The sequence below is a fragment of the Gobio gobio genome (assembly GCF_949357685.1).
Source record: "Gobio gobio genome assembly, chromosome: 20".
In the NCBI taxonomy this organism is placed as follows: Eukaryota; Metazoa; Chordata; class Actinopteri; order Cypriniformes; family Gobionidae; genus Gobio; species Gobio gobio.
This window is the reverse complement of record NC_137113.1, coordinates 36,796,795-36,815,022: the sequence shown is the minus strand read 5'-3', so window position 1 is coordinate 36,815,022 and position 18,228 is coordinate 36,796,795. Positions and strand designations below refer to the sequence as shown.

Sequence of the window (18,228 nt, the reverse complement as noted above, 5' to 3'; positions counted from 1 at the left end):
TCTCTTTCCGCTTGCAAATTCCGCCATGTAAATAGAGAATCCGCCATGGTGCAAGCGCAGTTGGCTTTTAAAGGGAATGGAAGATGGCACTTTGATTGGTTTATTGCATGTTACGCCCAAAACACACCCATGACTCATAGGGACAATCCTTTTAGACCATGCACCGGGCGTGCCGACCATTTTTCCCGTCGTTAAGCTAGCAAAAGTGAAGTGGATTGGATGCGTGCTTTAGACTATGCCCTTAGATCGTTAAAATAGGGCCTGGTGTGTTTTATAGAAAAGCAGACACAATTCATTACTTTCGGTGGTGGTGGTATCATGTAGTGTTGTCACGATACTGGAATTTCTAACTTCGATACGATACCTAAAAAAGTATCGATATTAGATACCATTTTCGATACCACGGGGAAAAAACGCTGCATATACTGTCAAATAGATATTTTTTATATAATTAATTTTTTTTGTCCGTCTATTGAAAGTCGAGGAAATAAAAAAAAATCTTTTGAGAGATCACTTTATATGATAAAGCTTTTTCTCATATATAAACGTTGATCAATTACCATTAAAATTATCTCACAAATATTTGCTAACTAATATTGCAATATTAGTAACGCATTGCAATAGCTTTCAGCACAAGGAAGCTTGATTCAAATTGAATTGAAAAAGATGAGTAAACAGTAATAAAATAAGAACAAATAAACAAATTACAAATAATAGCACAAATAAATACAATAGAATAAAGATACAAATGAAATAGACTGCTTTATTTTTTCAGGTAGGTCTAACAGTATTCAGGTAAGACACTGAATATATAAAAAAACAAAGTAATCAAATTTAAAATAACATTGGATAATCTTCATTGTAAAAAAATTTATACAGATTAATTCATTAAAGTTACACAAGTTAATCAGTCAAGAGCAGCAAGTGATCGTTTGTCTTTTTGTAGTTTGAATAATAAATAACTGCGGCCCCTTTAAGAACCAATCCGCATGGATTCCTGTAACACATTCTTCCTGAACTAGTTACGACTGTGTTTACGTTAATACTCACCAAGATGGGCATTGAGAACTTTTTGGGGGGCATTGAGTGTATTTGACCATTAATAAGCTGGAAAAAGGAGCTCATTTTTGCACTTGTATGTCAGAGGTGGCTTTATTACGGTATGTGAGTGCGCTTCAGATGTGAGCACGAAATCTGCGGGAATTAACGTTAGTAGAATTAACGTTGTGTGCAATCCCGCGCGAAATTGTGACCGGTCACACCAACACTTAACCGTACACAGTCATGAGGAAAAATCCAGCAGAACATGCGATCGCCGTGTTCAGAGGGTTAACCGGACTGCATGAGAGGAGGCAGGTGCGTGTCAACTCACTGTCGGTCGGAGAGGAGAGGAAAGCACAGCTGGTATCGATACTGTAGAAAAGGAGTACCGTATCGTTTCAGATATTTCAGTATCGATACATATCGAAATATCGATATTTTTGACAACACTAGTATCATGGTAACTTGTCTGTATAAAGCCGCTGAAATTGTGTATCGAAGATGAATTTATATTTGGTGATCTAAAACAGATTCATGGATAATGGATATAGATAAGTTGCATTTTCGAATATGTTGGTCTAGGCAATTTTACTTTTTGTTTTATGTAGTAATATTGTGAGTAATAGAGTGTATGAAATATGTCCATAAAAACTTAAACGCGCTGTTGTTTGAATTCTCCGCAGTAATGCAATCTCAGCTATGGAATAAAGTTGTTATTTTTGTTTGTTTTTGTGCACAAAAAGTATTGTCGTTGCTTCATAAAATAAGGTTGAACCACTGGAGTCACATGGACTATTTTAATAATGTCTTTACTACCTTTTTGGACCTTGAGAGTGTTAATTAAATAGCTGTCTACGGAGGGGTCAGAGAGCTTATCAAATTTCATCAAAAATATCTTAATTTGTGTTCCAAAGATGAACAAAGGTCTTACGGGTATGGAACGACATGAGGGTGAGTAATTAATGACAGAATTTTTCTTTTTGGGTGGACTATGCCTTTGATAACAGGTACTTCAATAAAATATCAGTCAAATTCTGCATGCTTAAAATGTTGTGCTTGTGGTGAAAATGCGAGTAATATGTTTTGGAGAAACACATTTTTTGTTTATTCTGTCCTTTAAAACATGCAGTAACAAACTGACAAAGTAAGCGATGTATGTATTAGCAAAACAAAAGCTCATGTCAGTGTAGACACATTCCTTGTCATTGGAAACTTGTTGTGTCACACGGTCTAAGAGCTGCTCTTGGTCTCTAGGACAACAACACAAGAGAGACAGATTGAATATAAATCAGTGCTCTTTACCTGTGCAGTGAGTAAATTCGCCACACCTACTCTTGGTGTGCGGCCAGACAGGAAATAGAGTGTGTACTTCACTAGCGTGTACTCAATAGGTTTTCAGCTGCCAACTTCTGTTAACCGCTGCTGTCACGGAGACTGATCTCACAGACAACAACAATGCAGAGTGCAAGCTGACATTTACAGTGACCAAAGATCAACTGCTGCCTACCAGGTCCTGACCTCATTTATAATAAGAGAAACACTAAAGCTCTTCCAAAGGCAACCCCTTACGATCCTTTATCATTGCACACAGGAACAGGGTCTCCAAATGGGGTATTGTCACTTCGATCGTGTCTTTTGGGCATTAACCTCAAATGCTGCTGTATGGACATGCCAATGCATCAAAATCAATAAAACTTTCAATAACACAGCGGTGACAAAACACTCAACTAAAGGGAACGTTTAAGTGCACAATGACAAATGAATTCAATTTGTGATCAAGTTTCAAGTGTTGGTCACAAATATGGTGTTTAATACTGTATGCAAAAAAAGACCTTTTCTTTATTCATTCAAATACACATGCAACAGCATCTTACAAAACATATCAGTGCTTTTCTACATGCATATTCTCTTCTTGCTCTCTTGGACATAGTCAGTCACACAACAAACAAGAATTACTCAACCGACAGGAAGAACAGGATTTGGACGAGACCTTGTGTCTCTGTGTTTGTGAAGCGTGTATCACTCCGTTCTGACACACTGCTACACGCATACCAAAATACTGATGGGATGCAGGCATACATATGCTGAACTAGTGCATGCGAGCATTCCTGACGAGATAATGAATTTGAACACCACGCAACAACGGCCTGCTTGCACAATTGTCGACTAATGCATTCATGAGTTTGGCTAGTTTATCTAGATTTTTTCACTTGTAAAAAACTTGTGAAAAGAATATCTAGTTTAGAGCCTCTACAGAGACCATAGTGACCCAAAGCTGTGATTGTAAATACATCAAAAAACTACAGTGATTAAAATTAAATGTTCTCTCATAAAAACAAAGTGCATTTAGGTCTAGTGCATTTTAAATTTGTATTTGTAGGACTACAAGAAAGTGCATTCAGAACAGGTGCATTAGGTCTAATAATCAACACTCAAATAACATAGTACGCAAACATGTAAACTTCACATAAGGCAGTTTTTGCAATAACTTCTAAATCTAATTATAAAATAGTTTTTTATCCAATTCATTGTTGAAATATAATCATTTATACACAGTGTCTGTCATTTTCATGACAGGTTTATTTAAACATAGGCTACATGAAATAATCAAGATATCATTAACAGGTTAAGTAGAATATAACGTTAATATAGGTCATATATTTCGTGAAAGAGTTGATTTACTCTAGTGAATAAAATTCTGTGGACACTCGAATGACTGCCTGAGGTAAATGTGATGATAAAGTTAGCCTACATGACTGTTTAGTTTACACGCAGTTATATTGAGGTCTTTCCGGTTGAAACACTGATTGAGCGATTACACCACATATGATACGTGACAGTAAGTTGTAATGTATCCTCAACACACCTTAGATGTTCATTCATTTTGATTGTTAAGGAAAAGATGATCGATCGCGATCATCGTGCGCGCGCCGCCGCTTGAACTGTGATGTGATCAGTGATGCCACATTACATTGCATTCGGAAACCGTTCGGTTTCACAGTGAAGTCTGTTCCTCTTCTCATCGAGAACATGAGCTGTTGCACTGAACAGCTGCACTGAACACTATCTCTCGCTGTCAGTGCTTGTGCATGGAGAAGACGTGGGTGTTTCTCACATATACTGAAATACGTCCACACCGCAGACATGTTGCTTCAGACAAGCACGTGCTGGTCGCGGTTTCTGTTTGCGTCATCACAACATTTCGGCCGTGTTGTTTCGGTGATAAAAGTCTTTCGGCCAAAATGCACTTTTGGGCCATTTTCGGCCGAAAATTTTCGGTGGCCGAATATTCTGGCCGTGGATCTATGATCCACGTGGTGAGTCTTGTTAAACTCATTGTGGCGCTCCGCGCAGAAACCTTTCTCTTGTGTGCGCCAAGTGTTGTTTGAATTCTCCGCTGTAATGCGATCTCAGCTGTGTCCTTACTACAATGCAACAGTGAAACGGGACCCCTCTCAAACAGTGTTTAAGCGACATACACTGGTATTGCGGTATAATAAAAATCCCTATCATAGCCAAAATAAACACCGGTATTCAGTAAGAACCATTATACCGGCCAGCGGTAGTGATGGTAGATGATAAATTAAATTTGAATGGAGCTTTTTTGTGCATTATTTACAGCTACTTTTTATTTGATCTGTATTTATAGTAGGGGTGTAACGGTACACAAAACTGACGGTTTGGTACGTACCTCGGTTTTGAAGTCATGGTTCGCTACGGGTTCGGTATAGCAGTTTTACAAAATTGCTTTTTATAACTAAACATTTATTGAAGATATTGCTGTAAACTATGTAGGGAGCCCTTACTTGCACATTAATATTAAAGGTTAACAACAGAGCCCAAACTATTAGCCAATTAGCTAGGTTCCACAACTAAAAATCTGAGAAAATATATTTTTAAGTTAAATGTATGAATTAGCTTATTTCAAGTTCAGTGCAATTAAAATGAAAAATCTGCAAGTTCTGCTTAAAAGTGAACTATGTAAGATTTTTGCAGTAAAATATCCAAAAACCACTAGGCCAGTGTTATATATTTCGTTCAGTTGAGTACTTTGAATATCCCAAATGTTTCCAACTATTTGTAAATCGTGAGAAATTGCTATTTTAACCAAGGAACCGGGACGTGTGAGCTATGCGTTTGAGGGAGTCGCCTGTCGATTGCGTCATATCTGCGTTACCCTCGGTTTGCGGTTTTATTTAGCAGAAACGTTGTACTCTCACTGCAGTGTGAACAAGTGTCATAGCAGCCGCCGAGCGAACGTCATAACTTTCTTTTCAACACACTCAGATATTATCTAATATGCTAAACAGAGTTGCGTTACCTCATACTCATGACTGGAAAAGCGGAAGTGGCGCCGGCGACCATGTCATAATAAAAGTCCCGCTCTTCAATAGCTCCTGCGGCCTTGCTCAGCTCCACAACACTCGGTCCTGCTCTGCTTCAGACTACAGTAATGTTAATAATCACATCCATCAACATGATTTCTGCCCGAGTCCTATCCTGACTCTTTTCCACCAGCTGTGAGGTAAAGACCACATGTCCCAAGATTCTGCACTCAAACGTGGTGTCATCAAACTACGCCTTTGTTTTGAACAGGCGACCTCTAGTGGACGGAAAAGTTACATAGTGCAGCTTTAATAAAAATTAAAGTTTCTTGACTACATTTTTTTTAACTAAGGTTTACAGTGCATATTTTACATTATTACAGCACCTCTCTCCCCAGTTTGGCCCAAACGCACTGTTTTGTTCCGGTTTCTATGAAGCCTCTTCAGCTGAAAATACGAAATGTGCTGTGATTGGTTAGCTGGCCCAGTGTGTTGTGATTGGCACCGCTTAGCACATGTTCAGGAAACGTCACGCCCCTTCCCATAACCACAAGCTCTAGTATGCAGAGGCAAATATTAACGGAGTATCTATTTACACCCAATGCAAATAGCGTGCCTTGTTGGCAAGTGCTATTTATACTAGCTCTGCCTAACATTGCCTGGTTGGGCCTAACGAGATTAAAAAAGACGCGCATATTTAAACGTCTTCAGTGGCGTAGTCAATAGAGTGGCTCGTGGAATCTAGGTTTTGACACGATCGACCCGGGTTCGAATCCGCCTTTTGCTGAGCTCACTCTTCTCCCTTTTCCCATCACATATCACATCGGAAAGGCATTTACTTTCAATAAAAATTAAGAAAATGTTCTAAAAGTGGAAATAAATTGCCTAACGAAATGTTTAATAATAATATAAGTATTTATTGGTAGGGTTAGGGGTAGGTGTAGGGAGGGCTTTTATTGTCCTATTAAGGCTGCACCCATTTAATAATTTTAATAAATATAATCATTTACACTCTATGTTATTATTGCATCCTGTTGATGTACAATGATACAGAGGTGCAAATAGTATGTATCTGTCAAAATAAAGTATAAATAGCATCTAATTACTATTTACACATTTTTGCAAAGAACTGCTACTTCTACATGGTGTAAATAGAATATCCCACTATTTTCACTTAGTAAATAGCATCTATCGCTATTTGCACAGTGTAAATATTGTCTATTGCTATGAAAATATGTAATTTTACCTTCTAGCTGTTATTAACATGGTGTAAATAGCATCTATCGCTATTTGCACCAAGTGCAACTCTTTAACAGTGTAAATAAGTCAGAATGCATGAAATAGCATTAGACCCAACCTTTAAAGGAACACTCCACTTTTTTTGAAAATAGGCTCATTTTCCAACTCCCCTAGAATTAAACAGTAAAACAGAGTTTTACCATTTTCAAATCTATTCACCCGATCTCCAGGTCTGGCGGTAGCACTTTTAGCATAGATTAGCATAGATCATTGAATCTGATTAGACCGTTAGCATGTCGCTCAAAAACATGACCAAAGAGTTTCGATATTTTTCCTATTTAAAACTTACATCGTGTACCAAGACCGACGGAAATTGAAAAGTTGCGATTTTCTAGGCCGATATGCCTGGGAACTATACTCTCATTCCTGCGTACTATGGGTGCAGCAGGCGCAATGGTATTACGCAGTGCCTGAAAATAGAACGTGACAACCTGCTTGCACAGGGAACGTGCTGGGGACTATTTTCAGGCTCTGCGTAATATCATTGCGCCTACTGCACCCATGGTACTCTTACACAATGTAACTACAGAAGAGTCAAGTTTTAAATAGGAAAAATATTTAAACTCTTTGGTCATTTTTGAGCGAGACGCTAACGGTCTAATCAGATTCAATGATCTATGCTAAGCTATGCTAAAAGTGCTACCGCCAGACTAGGACTGGACAATAATTCAATATCAATATATATCGCAATATAATTTTTTTCAATAACGGTGATATGATAACACATTTCCGATATTTCGATATATACATTACAGCATTTCTCACTGACTGACGTTCAGGGCGCAGCTGTCAGAAAGAGCAGAACACGATTGGCTACTTGCTTGATGACGTACACCACAGAAACGCAGCCAGTGCTCAGCAGCAGTAGTAGGATCCAACAGTAAGATCCAATGCGGCAAGTTTGAGTTAGTTCCACCCGATAGAATATTCTGAGAGTCAGTAGATGAAGATTCTGTTTTCAGCAAATCTAAGCACTTTTCATATTCTATATCCTGGCTGAAGCACGTTTGTTTCAATATAAATTGAGAATAATATAATCAGCCTACGTTGTAGTTTAAAGTTAAAGATATTCATATTAACCCATAAGAACCCGGACCAATGTATCCTTATAGGAAAATTATGGGGCATATAAAACAGGCTTAATGGACCACTTGTAACATGTTTCTGCAGTTGTTTTTGAAATACAACCCCTCCTTGTGAAAGATCTGTAATGTTACACATATGTGACATTGGGCGTTTATGATACATTTTTTATGTTACATATACGTCACATTGGGCATTTATTTCTCAGTTAAAAAAAGTCTGAAAACATTTGCGTAACATTTTGTCAGCCACCATGGTATGTCATTTTGTCATTTTCCCAAGTATGCATGATTTCCTGACATTTGGTGCAGATCATGCGCAGATCAATACCAATCAATATTTCAATTATATTAAACAGTGCTGTTAACATTTTTCTGAGTACCAGATTTTATATAAAACATAGAGAAAATATATAACACTGAAAAAATTATTGAATCTGCTAAATTAATTGAGCAGCTCATTAATATTTTTCTTACTATGACAATATACATAACATCAAAATTCCACCAACTGTTGTAAGGTTAACAGCCCGATGTGACATATATGTCACCACAATATTTTCGTAACTTGTTTTATATCAATTTGTTTAAGAAATGTATTAAATCAGGTTAAGTGTAATATATGATAAGTTATTAAAATGTTAGAATTGTTGCATGGGTTGAAACATACCTTTAGTAACAAAAACAAGTGTATTAAAAAATTGCTCACACTGCAACATGTGCTAACCAGACAGACCACCATTTTGGAAATGGTGCCATGGCAACAAAAATGCACAAATTGTCACATGACTGAACCTGGGTGTTCCTTATATGTCACTTAGGGACTTCCTGATTTGAAATTTAGGGATATATTGCTTTAAAAAGACCTTTCCAGATAATCACCAGTGTTTGTGACACCCGTGTCACTGTGGGTTCTTAAAGTGAGTGAGATTCTTATGTCTATTTGACGGTGATTTCACAGTTATTTTTTGTAGGAAGGCTAAATACAAATAAAAGGTGAACATTAATTTATTTGTACCATTTTTATTTCTAAAATATGATATGGTTTTATAGGAGGAGGTTTCATAGACTTGGCAAATTCATTTTTCAGAAGTTTGTAGGTCCGTTGTGGGCATTCTTGGCTGTTTTTCTGAGGCTTTTATATAATTCATATCGATATGAATTATATCGTATCGACCGAAATTAATAAATCAATCGTGATATAAATTTTGCCATATCGTCCAGCCCTACGCCAGACCCAGATATCGGCTGAATGGATTCGAAAACGGTAAAACTCAACTGTTTAACTCTAGGGGAGTTGGAAAATGAGCCTTTTTTCAAAAAAAAAGGGGAGTGTTCCTTTAAGGTTGACCCACTGTAATCACATGGACCATTTTAACTATGTCTTTCCTACCTTTCTGGGCCTTGGAACGGCATGAGGGTGAGTAATTAATGACAGCATTTTTGGGTGAACTAACCGAAACAAAAAACACAGACTTGTGTTTCAGCAAAACAGACAAGGAAATTTCCTCCTGGCTCTAATGAGTCACAAATCTGACAGCTAAGGCCCATTCACACCTTCACAAGAATAATAACGATAATGTTATAAGCGTCCACACCAACTGACAATAACAATAACTAGCTATCTTAATGCTCTAGTCAGGTGTGTTGTGATTGGCTGTCAATGATTTTATCATTCATCAACTGAAACAAATCATTCTAAAAGTGCTTCCAATGATATTAGAAGGTTAGTGTCGTTGACATCTCTATTATTATAGATTTAGAATGTTTATTAAAACATTATACTTATAATTATCATCCTTGGTGTGAAAGAGCTTTTACTCCGATAATAACTGTTGATAAAGAATGTGAGCCTGAAGACCAGTAAACATGTGGTGACACTTTCTGCTAACAGCATGGCTAAAAGCCCCATTACAGGTTCTGAAACACTCAACAATGAAACATATAAAGCATATCCAAGACAGCTCTGTGCACACGCAACAACTGATAACAGGAACAAGCCTAAGTAGTGAACCAACTCTTAGTTTAGTAACTGCACACACAACATGTGCTTATGCATATGCAGAATCAGATGGCAAGAGTTTGGCAGTGACTGGTTTTGATTAGATTGAGAATGGGAGACATTGTCACATTAGATAATGTCCCATGCCAACCATGTCCCATGCAAATGTCCTAATGCCATTGTTTATGGATTCTACTAGTCAACAAGACTGAATGCTTCTTGCAGACTGTTGACAATCTGAGCACCTCAAGGATGCTTAACCCTTTAAAGCCTGACATATGAAAGAATAGCCAGAAAAATCTATTTTTATTGTAAATATTGAAAATGAAATGTTTAAAAAAGAACTCTGCATATGTGATTTTTGAGTACAATATTTGATACATAAGGCTTTTGTGGCTCATACAGTATAGGAGAATATGGAGCTCATACTCAAGAAAAATACATTTATTCAGTGGACCAAACTAGAGGGGAAAAAATGCAACTTGTTGCAGTTCCTGATTTATATGACCAGAGAGTAAGATGAAATTAGCCAATAATGTAAATAAATGAGATCTTTATAACAGACTACTTACATAAAATGCATATAAATATCACTTGTCTCACTATATCTCCCAATAATACATCTTAGTTAGATGCTTAGATGCTACACTCAACTTAGTTTTATGATCAAAGCTCTGTAGCTTTTAAAGTGTGTGTGTGTGGGGGGGGGGGCAAAAAAATTAAGGTTACATTTTATTTTAAGGTGTCTTTGTTACACTGTAATTAAACATTTAAGTAATGAGGAATATTAAGTAACTACATGTACTTACTATAGGTTTAGGGTAGATTAGGGTTTGGTTATTGGTTAGTTGCATGTGATTATGCATAATTTATAATTATTACTATAGTAACTACATGTAACATATGTAACAATGACACCGCAAAATAGTGTTACCAAAATATAATGCAATGCAATACTATGAAATTGAGAGATGTAAATGTTCCTCAAAAGCCTGATGTATCATATTTTTATAAATGATGTATGGATAATCAAAAACCCTAAGTTGCTTCAGTCCAAATCTTAAAATATTACAAACAATATAAAAGGTATTATTGTTCTGTTCACTTTATAAAAACCCTTAAAGATTTCAGCAAAAAATAAATATATAAAAAGTATAAAATAAAATAAAAACGTGTACCATGACCTGAAGGGATTTTTATTTTATCTTTTACAATTTTACTAAAAAGCACAACAAAACTTTTTTTTCCAGTAATGTTTTGATCATGTCGACAACTTAGTGGCCTTAGAAACATGAAAAAAATCAAACACTCACATGCAGACACACATTTGTTTTGTTACGTGTGTAACCAGAAACTGACAGTTACATAGAACTTTTAAAACGACCTTTGGAATAACTCAGCGAGCAGGAAGGAGTGTATATGATTTCCTAAGAAAACATGAATTCTTCCTGCACCGAGTGCGTACAGTACACACAGAGAAATGAGAAGAAATTCAATGTGTAGATCTAAGTAAAAAACAATAATATTTTATGACAGTGGTATTTTTGTGTTATGCAGAGAATGAGAGCTACAAAGTTTAAACTGGTATTAAACCTCCCAGCAATTCAGTTTTCTGCACGATTTGTGTGAATCTCTCTGTGAGATCGCTGAATCCATACTTTTACGGGCTGATGTATACTGGGCTTCTCTGTCATATCAAATGTAATATAATAATAGCACACAGAAAAGTTCTAAAACATACCATGGTTGTACTTTGGTGTTTTGGACACCTTTATGTCAATACCATGATTTTAAGCATGTACCATGGAATTCTTTATGTAAATGGTTATTACTCAGTACCATGGATATCAAAGTACAATAGTAATACTATCTGAAACTACCATTGTATCATTGTGCTGTACACTTGCCACTGTACACTTGCGTGTCTGCTACTACTGTTTATTAATTCATTGCTATTTGTATTTTTAATATTAGCATCACCATCATCATCATGATGGTGTTGTTGTTGTCCTGTGTCATGACCCAATTGATTGCTATTGTATTATTACCTATTATTAAAATAATAACTCGTGTATCATCGTTATTATCGTGTTGTTGTTGTTCCGTGACTATGTCCCAGTTAATTGTTATTGTATGATTATAGGCTATTATTACAAATTTGGTTAGTATAGTAGCCCCTATTACATTGTGGTTCACAGGAGAATGTCATTATTTCATAAATTCAAGGGGAAAACGTAGTCTGCAGTGTATATTTTGTAAATGTGTTTAATACTAATATAAGGAGTTGTGCCTATTAAACTCATGAACTCTTGGCTGACAGGTTTCAGCGCTATTGTCATGCAGAAGTTGCAAATCAAGTTTGTGCGACATACTTCACCTACGACTAATGCGCCAACAAGTGTGAGAGAAAAACACCAACGGGATTTTTTTTAACGTACCCACTTTAAATTAGCCTAAACGAGTTAAATTAATAGTTTAAATGGTAAAGTTGTTTCTCAAATCCGTCTACTCCGTCTCCGTCTACACTGCAAGCAAGCGGCGCGACAAAAAAAACAAAAGCTCCAAACCTTGGGCTCGAACAGTCGCGTGAGAATGCAGTGGGCCCCGCGCGCCGGTCGCGTCGCGACTTGAGCAGTGTAGATGGGGTGTCAACCGCTTGAGTAGCAGTTTCAGCACAAGAATGTGTTTGTTCGTGTTAAATTCTCTTTCTGCTCAGTAACTTCAGATTAATGTAATATGTAATAGTATAAAATGGGAATTTGCAGACAGTTTGGGAATGTGTGGAGATGACCCACCTTCTCTCCCTGTAGCGGCTGTAATACCCAACAGCAGCAACAGGACCCAGACGAGCCCAAAACTTCTGTCCGCCTCCATCGATTAGTCCTCCATTAGTTAATAGTACTCCAATTCATACCCAGATCCCGAATATGTTGCACGGATCCACCTCGTGTAGTTTCGATGCTTTTAATATACCTGTTTTCTTTTCTTTGTTATTTCCCGAATACCAACAACTTCCTGGCAGGAGGGAGTGCGCCCGACTCTCCAGTCAGTGTGTGTGTGTGTGTGTGTGTGTGTGCGTGTGCCATAATGCGCGCGCTCCCGCGGAGGAGTGGCAGTACAGATTGACTCCAGCCCAGTAGTACAGCAGCTTTACTGCCACACTCAGAATCAGAATGAGCTTTATTGCCAAGTAGGCGCAATAAGTTATTGCCAAATGCGTCTTTGTGACAGAAGCTTCCAGTGCACAGACAGAATGACAGCGACAAAACATCCAATAAAAAAAAAAAAATTAAAATACAAAATAAACAATATGTGCAGTGTTGGTAAGTAACCACTTAGCCTACATGTAACGGAGTTAAGTAATTTAATTACCAAATAAATGTAACTGTAATCAGTTACTGTTACTGAGAAAAATATGTAAATAAATTACAGTTAGCCTACTTATGAAAATGTTAATTATTACAAAGGCCTACACCTGAATGTTTTCTGTAAAAAAAAAAATCTATATTGAATAATAGGCCTATGTGTTGATTTGTCTGCCATTTAAAGACCGTTTAGTAAAGAGATGCTATTCTGATTTTGATTGGTTCTCGTTTGAATATTCAGAGCACAATGTCTGCCAATTGCCTCTGAAACCTTTAGGCTACAGCCTGTCTGATAGTTGCCAGCATGGCAAGTTCTAAAAATTCAGTTACATTACTTTGGTAAAGTAATTGAATAGTTACTATACTTATTAAATTTAAAATGAAGTAATTTGTAATCTGTAACTATTTCCAAACCAACACTGAATATATGTATACAGACAGTGGTTAAAGTGGGATCTGGCAGGTGGGGGAACCCTCAAATTTTGTATAGGTGCAACAGGGAAAAATGACTCACCGTGGAACAACATATTTAGTATCGTGGTATAGCAATATTTTTTTGGGATAAGAGTGTCACTGTGGCACCAAGTATACTTATTCATTTGATATTTTAATGCTTTTTTTTTGGTCCATCTACATCTACACTGATATGATGACGACACTATGTTAAAATTGCTGAGCACCACAATATGGAACACAACCTTGTTTTTCACAATGTAAATTAATGGGAAGTCCAAAACTGATTCAGGGACCTACGTGTTCTCAATCCGGGCCTGTGCAGTTAAAAGGACAAATCAAATCTTAGAACCAGTCAATATGGGAGCTAATTTGACTGGATGTGAGAATAGCCACAATATTTGGACCATCATACATTGTTGTTTTGTTGTTGTTGTTTCTTAATACAGCAAAACTTTCGATTCTGCATTTTGACATTGACTCTGCAATAGACTGCAATCTAGGTTGTGAATTATTTCTGTTATGTCTTCAGCCATTTTGGTGTGTTCAATTTTAATCCGTTTTGGACTTCCCATTTTTATGTTTGAATTTACAGTGTGAAAAACAAGGTTGCGTTCCATATTGTGGTGCTCAGCAATTTTAACATAGAATCGTCATCATATCAGTGTAGATGTAGATGGACCAAAGTAAAACCATTCAAATATCAAGTAAATAAGTATTGTGACACTCTTATCCCAAAAAGTATTGCTATGATATTCAATATGTTGTCCCATGGTGAGTCATTTTTCCCTGTTGCACCTACACAAAATTTGGGGGTTCCCCCACCTGCCAAATCCCACTCTAACCTGATAACAACAATTATAAAACAATGAACAAATTTAAATGTAAAACAAAACATAAAATCCATTCAACAACACTACATTTCCAACCATTATCCCAATAAAAATGTGATATCCTATCTATACCTAAGCACATTTCAACATTTCAGTTTAAAACTTGACTATTGTCTGTTAGTGTGTTACACAGCAGATGAGCTTCTCACAAAAAATATGATGATACTGAAATTTTAGAGACAGAATTCATAAAAAATATTTAGGACAGTTCTGAATAAGGTGTTAGAAACCAACTACAACAGCAACAACAAAAACACTGCTAGAGAGAGCATACAATTGTGTCAACGGACTTTTGACTTTAGTTAGCATTTGTAGCATTTGTGGAAAGTTAACTAGCTCCACTCTAGACACTATACTCATTTATGACTAGCAACTTATCTGTTTCTAATTAAATTCTATAGGCCACTGTCATTCAGATATAAGAAACTATTTGCTTCTGAGATACATCTATTGCAATTTTATAGTAGCCTAAGACTTTTTGTTGAACTTTCAGGTGACACTTATGGTAATTACAAAAGTTCAGAAAAAAATCTTGTAAGAATGAAAATGTGCCATTAGTAATTATAATAGGCAAAAAGAATGAACATTAGTATCTAATACATAGTTACTGGAAAAACTGGAATGGTAACAATTTAAATAGCTGTTTTCTGAACCCAAAAATATACAATAGTGGATAAGGACTTTGTAACTAGTTTTCAGAAGAGCTCAAATATAGTCGCTACTGGATGAGCTATTCAAAGTAAGAATTCATACCTTTGCTCCTCTTGCATTTTTTTGGGAGCCTTCAATCTATATTAGCTGTTTAAACAAAAAGTGAAAATTTATTTAGTTTTTTTATTATTATTTTTTTCTATTTGTTTCCAAAATTGTTCTTTGGGGAGTTCTTAAATGTTAACACAATGCATTTCAACTTCAAGAAGCCACATTCTACAGTGGCTGTTTTTCTCCAAAGTCAATAGACTTGGGGAAAATTCCAGAGAATGGCATGTGTTGCCAAAAGTGACCTTTTTTTCTCACATTGATAGTGAGTGTGTTTGTACCCCAAGCTCAAACTATGAGTAGGCAGAAAGAGGAGGAAGAAGAATAAACCTCTTTCATTAAAAACTATCTAGCATCTGGTCACCTACATGACCCTTCATTATACTGCCCCAGAGTGAGCAACCTTACTCCAGTTTATTATATAGCTGTATATTTAATGTATTCTCAGTATGCATTTATTTATACCAAAGCAGATTTCTTGAGACAAACGCTTTTAGTCTTCTTCCAGTAAAAGAGTACATGTTCTCAATAGCATAATACTTGTTATACTAGCATAATGAGTTACCTGGATAACCTACATTTGTAAAAAAAAAAAAAAAAAATAATAATAATAATAATAATAATAATACTAATTAAAAAAAATAGACATACTGTAAAAGTAGGCAATCCTTTTAAATTTACTGTTAAAAAAATATTCACCAGATATTCACCATAAAAAAATATTGTGACAATTATATTATATATTATTATATTATATATATTATATATTATATTAGATATTGTGTTTCTGGTATTACGGGATATTGGTGCCTATTTTACAACTAATAACCATGTATTATATATATATATATATAAAATACATGGTTATTAGTTGTATATATATCCAGTAGTGACATGGTTATTAGTTGTGTATATATATATATATATATATATATATATATATATATATATATATATATATATATATATATATATATATATATATATATATATATACATACACACTAAACCTGAACAACCAAAATATGCCTTTTTACCTTAAAAGGACTACCGGTATGTATGATTTCCATGTGTTAATCGTTTATTATTGCAAATGTACAGCTTGTAGTGAAACTTAAAAAATAAGACATTCTCTGAGTTCCTTCCTTCTATGAGAGCACGTTGACTGATTTTTTTTGTGAAGAACTCAGGATGTTTTTGCTGCAAAATCAAAAACGTCCATCCGGATGTAGTTCAGGATGTTTGGCAGGAGTTCTATTTGCTTCGTTTGCCTGTTGTGGTTTGCCCAGGGCCAGATGGATTGTCACACTTGGCCAGATTGTCTTCTGAATACTTTTTCTCCAATTCCTCAGTTGCGGGAGACACTTCACAGGATTTCTCAGGGCAGACACAGGGTACTTCTGATAGTGACATAGGGGCGGTCCAAACCACTGTTTCCTTTGCTCCTAACCTTGGGCAGACTGAAGTAGCTTCCTTTCAGGAGGGATCTGCTATTCCAGCTGGATGGTCGTATTTGGCATCCAGATCCAGCCTATCTACAGTTATGGGTCTGGCCTCTGGGACTAACACCCTTCGATCATTCACAGTATAGGCTGCTTCTACACGAAAGCTTTAAACCTTTTGACGGAAGTCTATCTGTTCGTGATGCAAGACTCATGATTTTGACCCATGGTTTGTGTAGTTTTGAGCTTTGTTTACATTTACGCATTTGACAGACGCTTTTCTGAAGATGCTACTGCCCCAGTATATTAATCACTCTATTGAACTGTGTTCTTTCCAACCAAAAGTTTTTGAACAACAATCTCAAAAATCTCTGCTCCTGTGCCCTGTGTTTTGAAAATGTATGTAGAAGCTACAGCACAGTTAAGGCAATCAGAACAGTTGTTTGTCTGTTAAAGGGTTAGTTCATGAAGCTTTAAGGGGAAGCTAGGGAAGCTGCTCCTCTATCTAAGCAGAGGCTGTCACGATGGGTTGTTGAGGTTATTTCTTTGGCCTACAAGAAGGCTCTGCAATCCATGCCAGGGACGATCACTTGCCATTCCACCAGGACTGTTTCCTCTTCATAGACTGCGTTTGGGGTGTTTCTCCACGGACCTCTGTGTGGCAGCAACATGGTCCTCTCCTTATACATTTGCGACCTAACTGGCTGGTACTGCGATTATCCACTAATATAACACAATCTCTGGTGGTAATTCAGAATTCACCAAACCACGGTTACAGCGTTCATTGTACATGGCCTGCCCACAAAACATGGCCAATACTTGCATATAGACGTTCAAAGGATCAAACACACCATCAGGGTAACACGAGACATTCAAATAATGCAATACACTAAAGACTAAAGGTGACTGCTGTGAGGTCATTGCTCCCAAATTGTGGAATGCTCTTCCTTTGGATTTAAGATATGTGGACACTGCAGACTTAAAAGCAGTTTAAAAAAAACACTTGTTTAAGGCGAGACACGGCAGGTGAAAACATCGTTTTTTCATGCAGTGGTCAATTTTGAGATTTTGGGCCAGTTTGCTCCCTTAACATGTAAGCTTTCATGTCAAAATAAAAAAAATGTCAACATTACACATTAAGTTGGTTATTTCATTAGATTTTGTCACCGTGCGCCTTTCATCATCAAAAGTTATTCTAGCGCGATCTCTCGTGCCGTCTCCATTCACAGAAACGTTTCGGTTACTAACGTAACCTCGGTTCCCTAAGATGAGGGAACGAGTATTGCGTTTTGCTAAAACGCTATGGGGGAATTCCTTTCCTCGAGATATTGAAGCAAATTTTTATCCAAAAATACCTTTTATACGCAGTGCAGCTGCACAACTCTCAGCAGGAAGCAGCTGCGTGCTGATTGGCTGTGCCGTTGCAACTGCAGCAACCTATAGCGAGACCTTGGGGCGGGACGGACCAATCAGGTCCTTCCAAACTCCCGCCACAAGGGGCAACATAATTTGCATAGCCTAGGGTATATAAGACCCACTCTCGCAAGGTTAGTCAGGTTAATCGACT

General features: G+C 36.7%; 1 protein-coding gene across 1 annotated transcript in view; it reads right to left on the bottom strand.

Annotated features, from left to right (window-relative positions):
• erbb2 (erb-b2 receptor tyrosine kinase 2) overlaps nt 1-12,860 on the bottom strand; it is a 63,771-nt gene extending 50,911 nt beyond the window's left edge. The window contains exon 1 of the mRNA XM_079801286.1: nt 12,545-12,860. Coding sequence (XP_079657412.1) covers nt 12,545-12,623 — 79 coding nt within the window. The 5' untranslated portion in view covers nt 12,624-12,860. The remainder of the gene's footprint in view (nt 1-12,544) is intronic.
• Nucleotides 12,861-18,228: the final 5,368 nt, after the last annotated feature.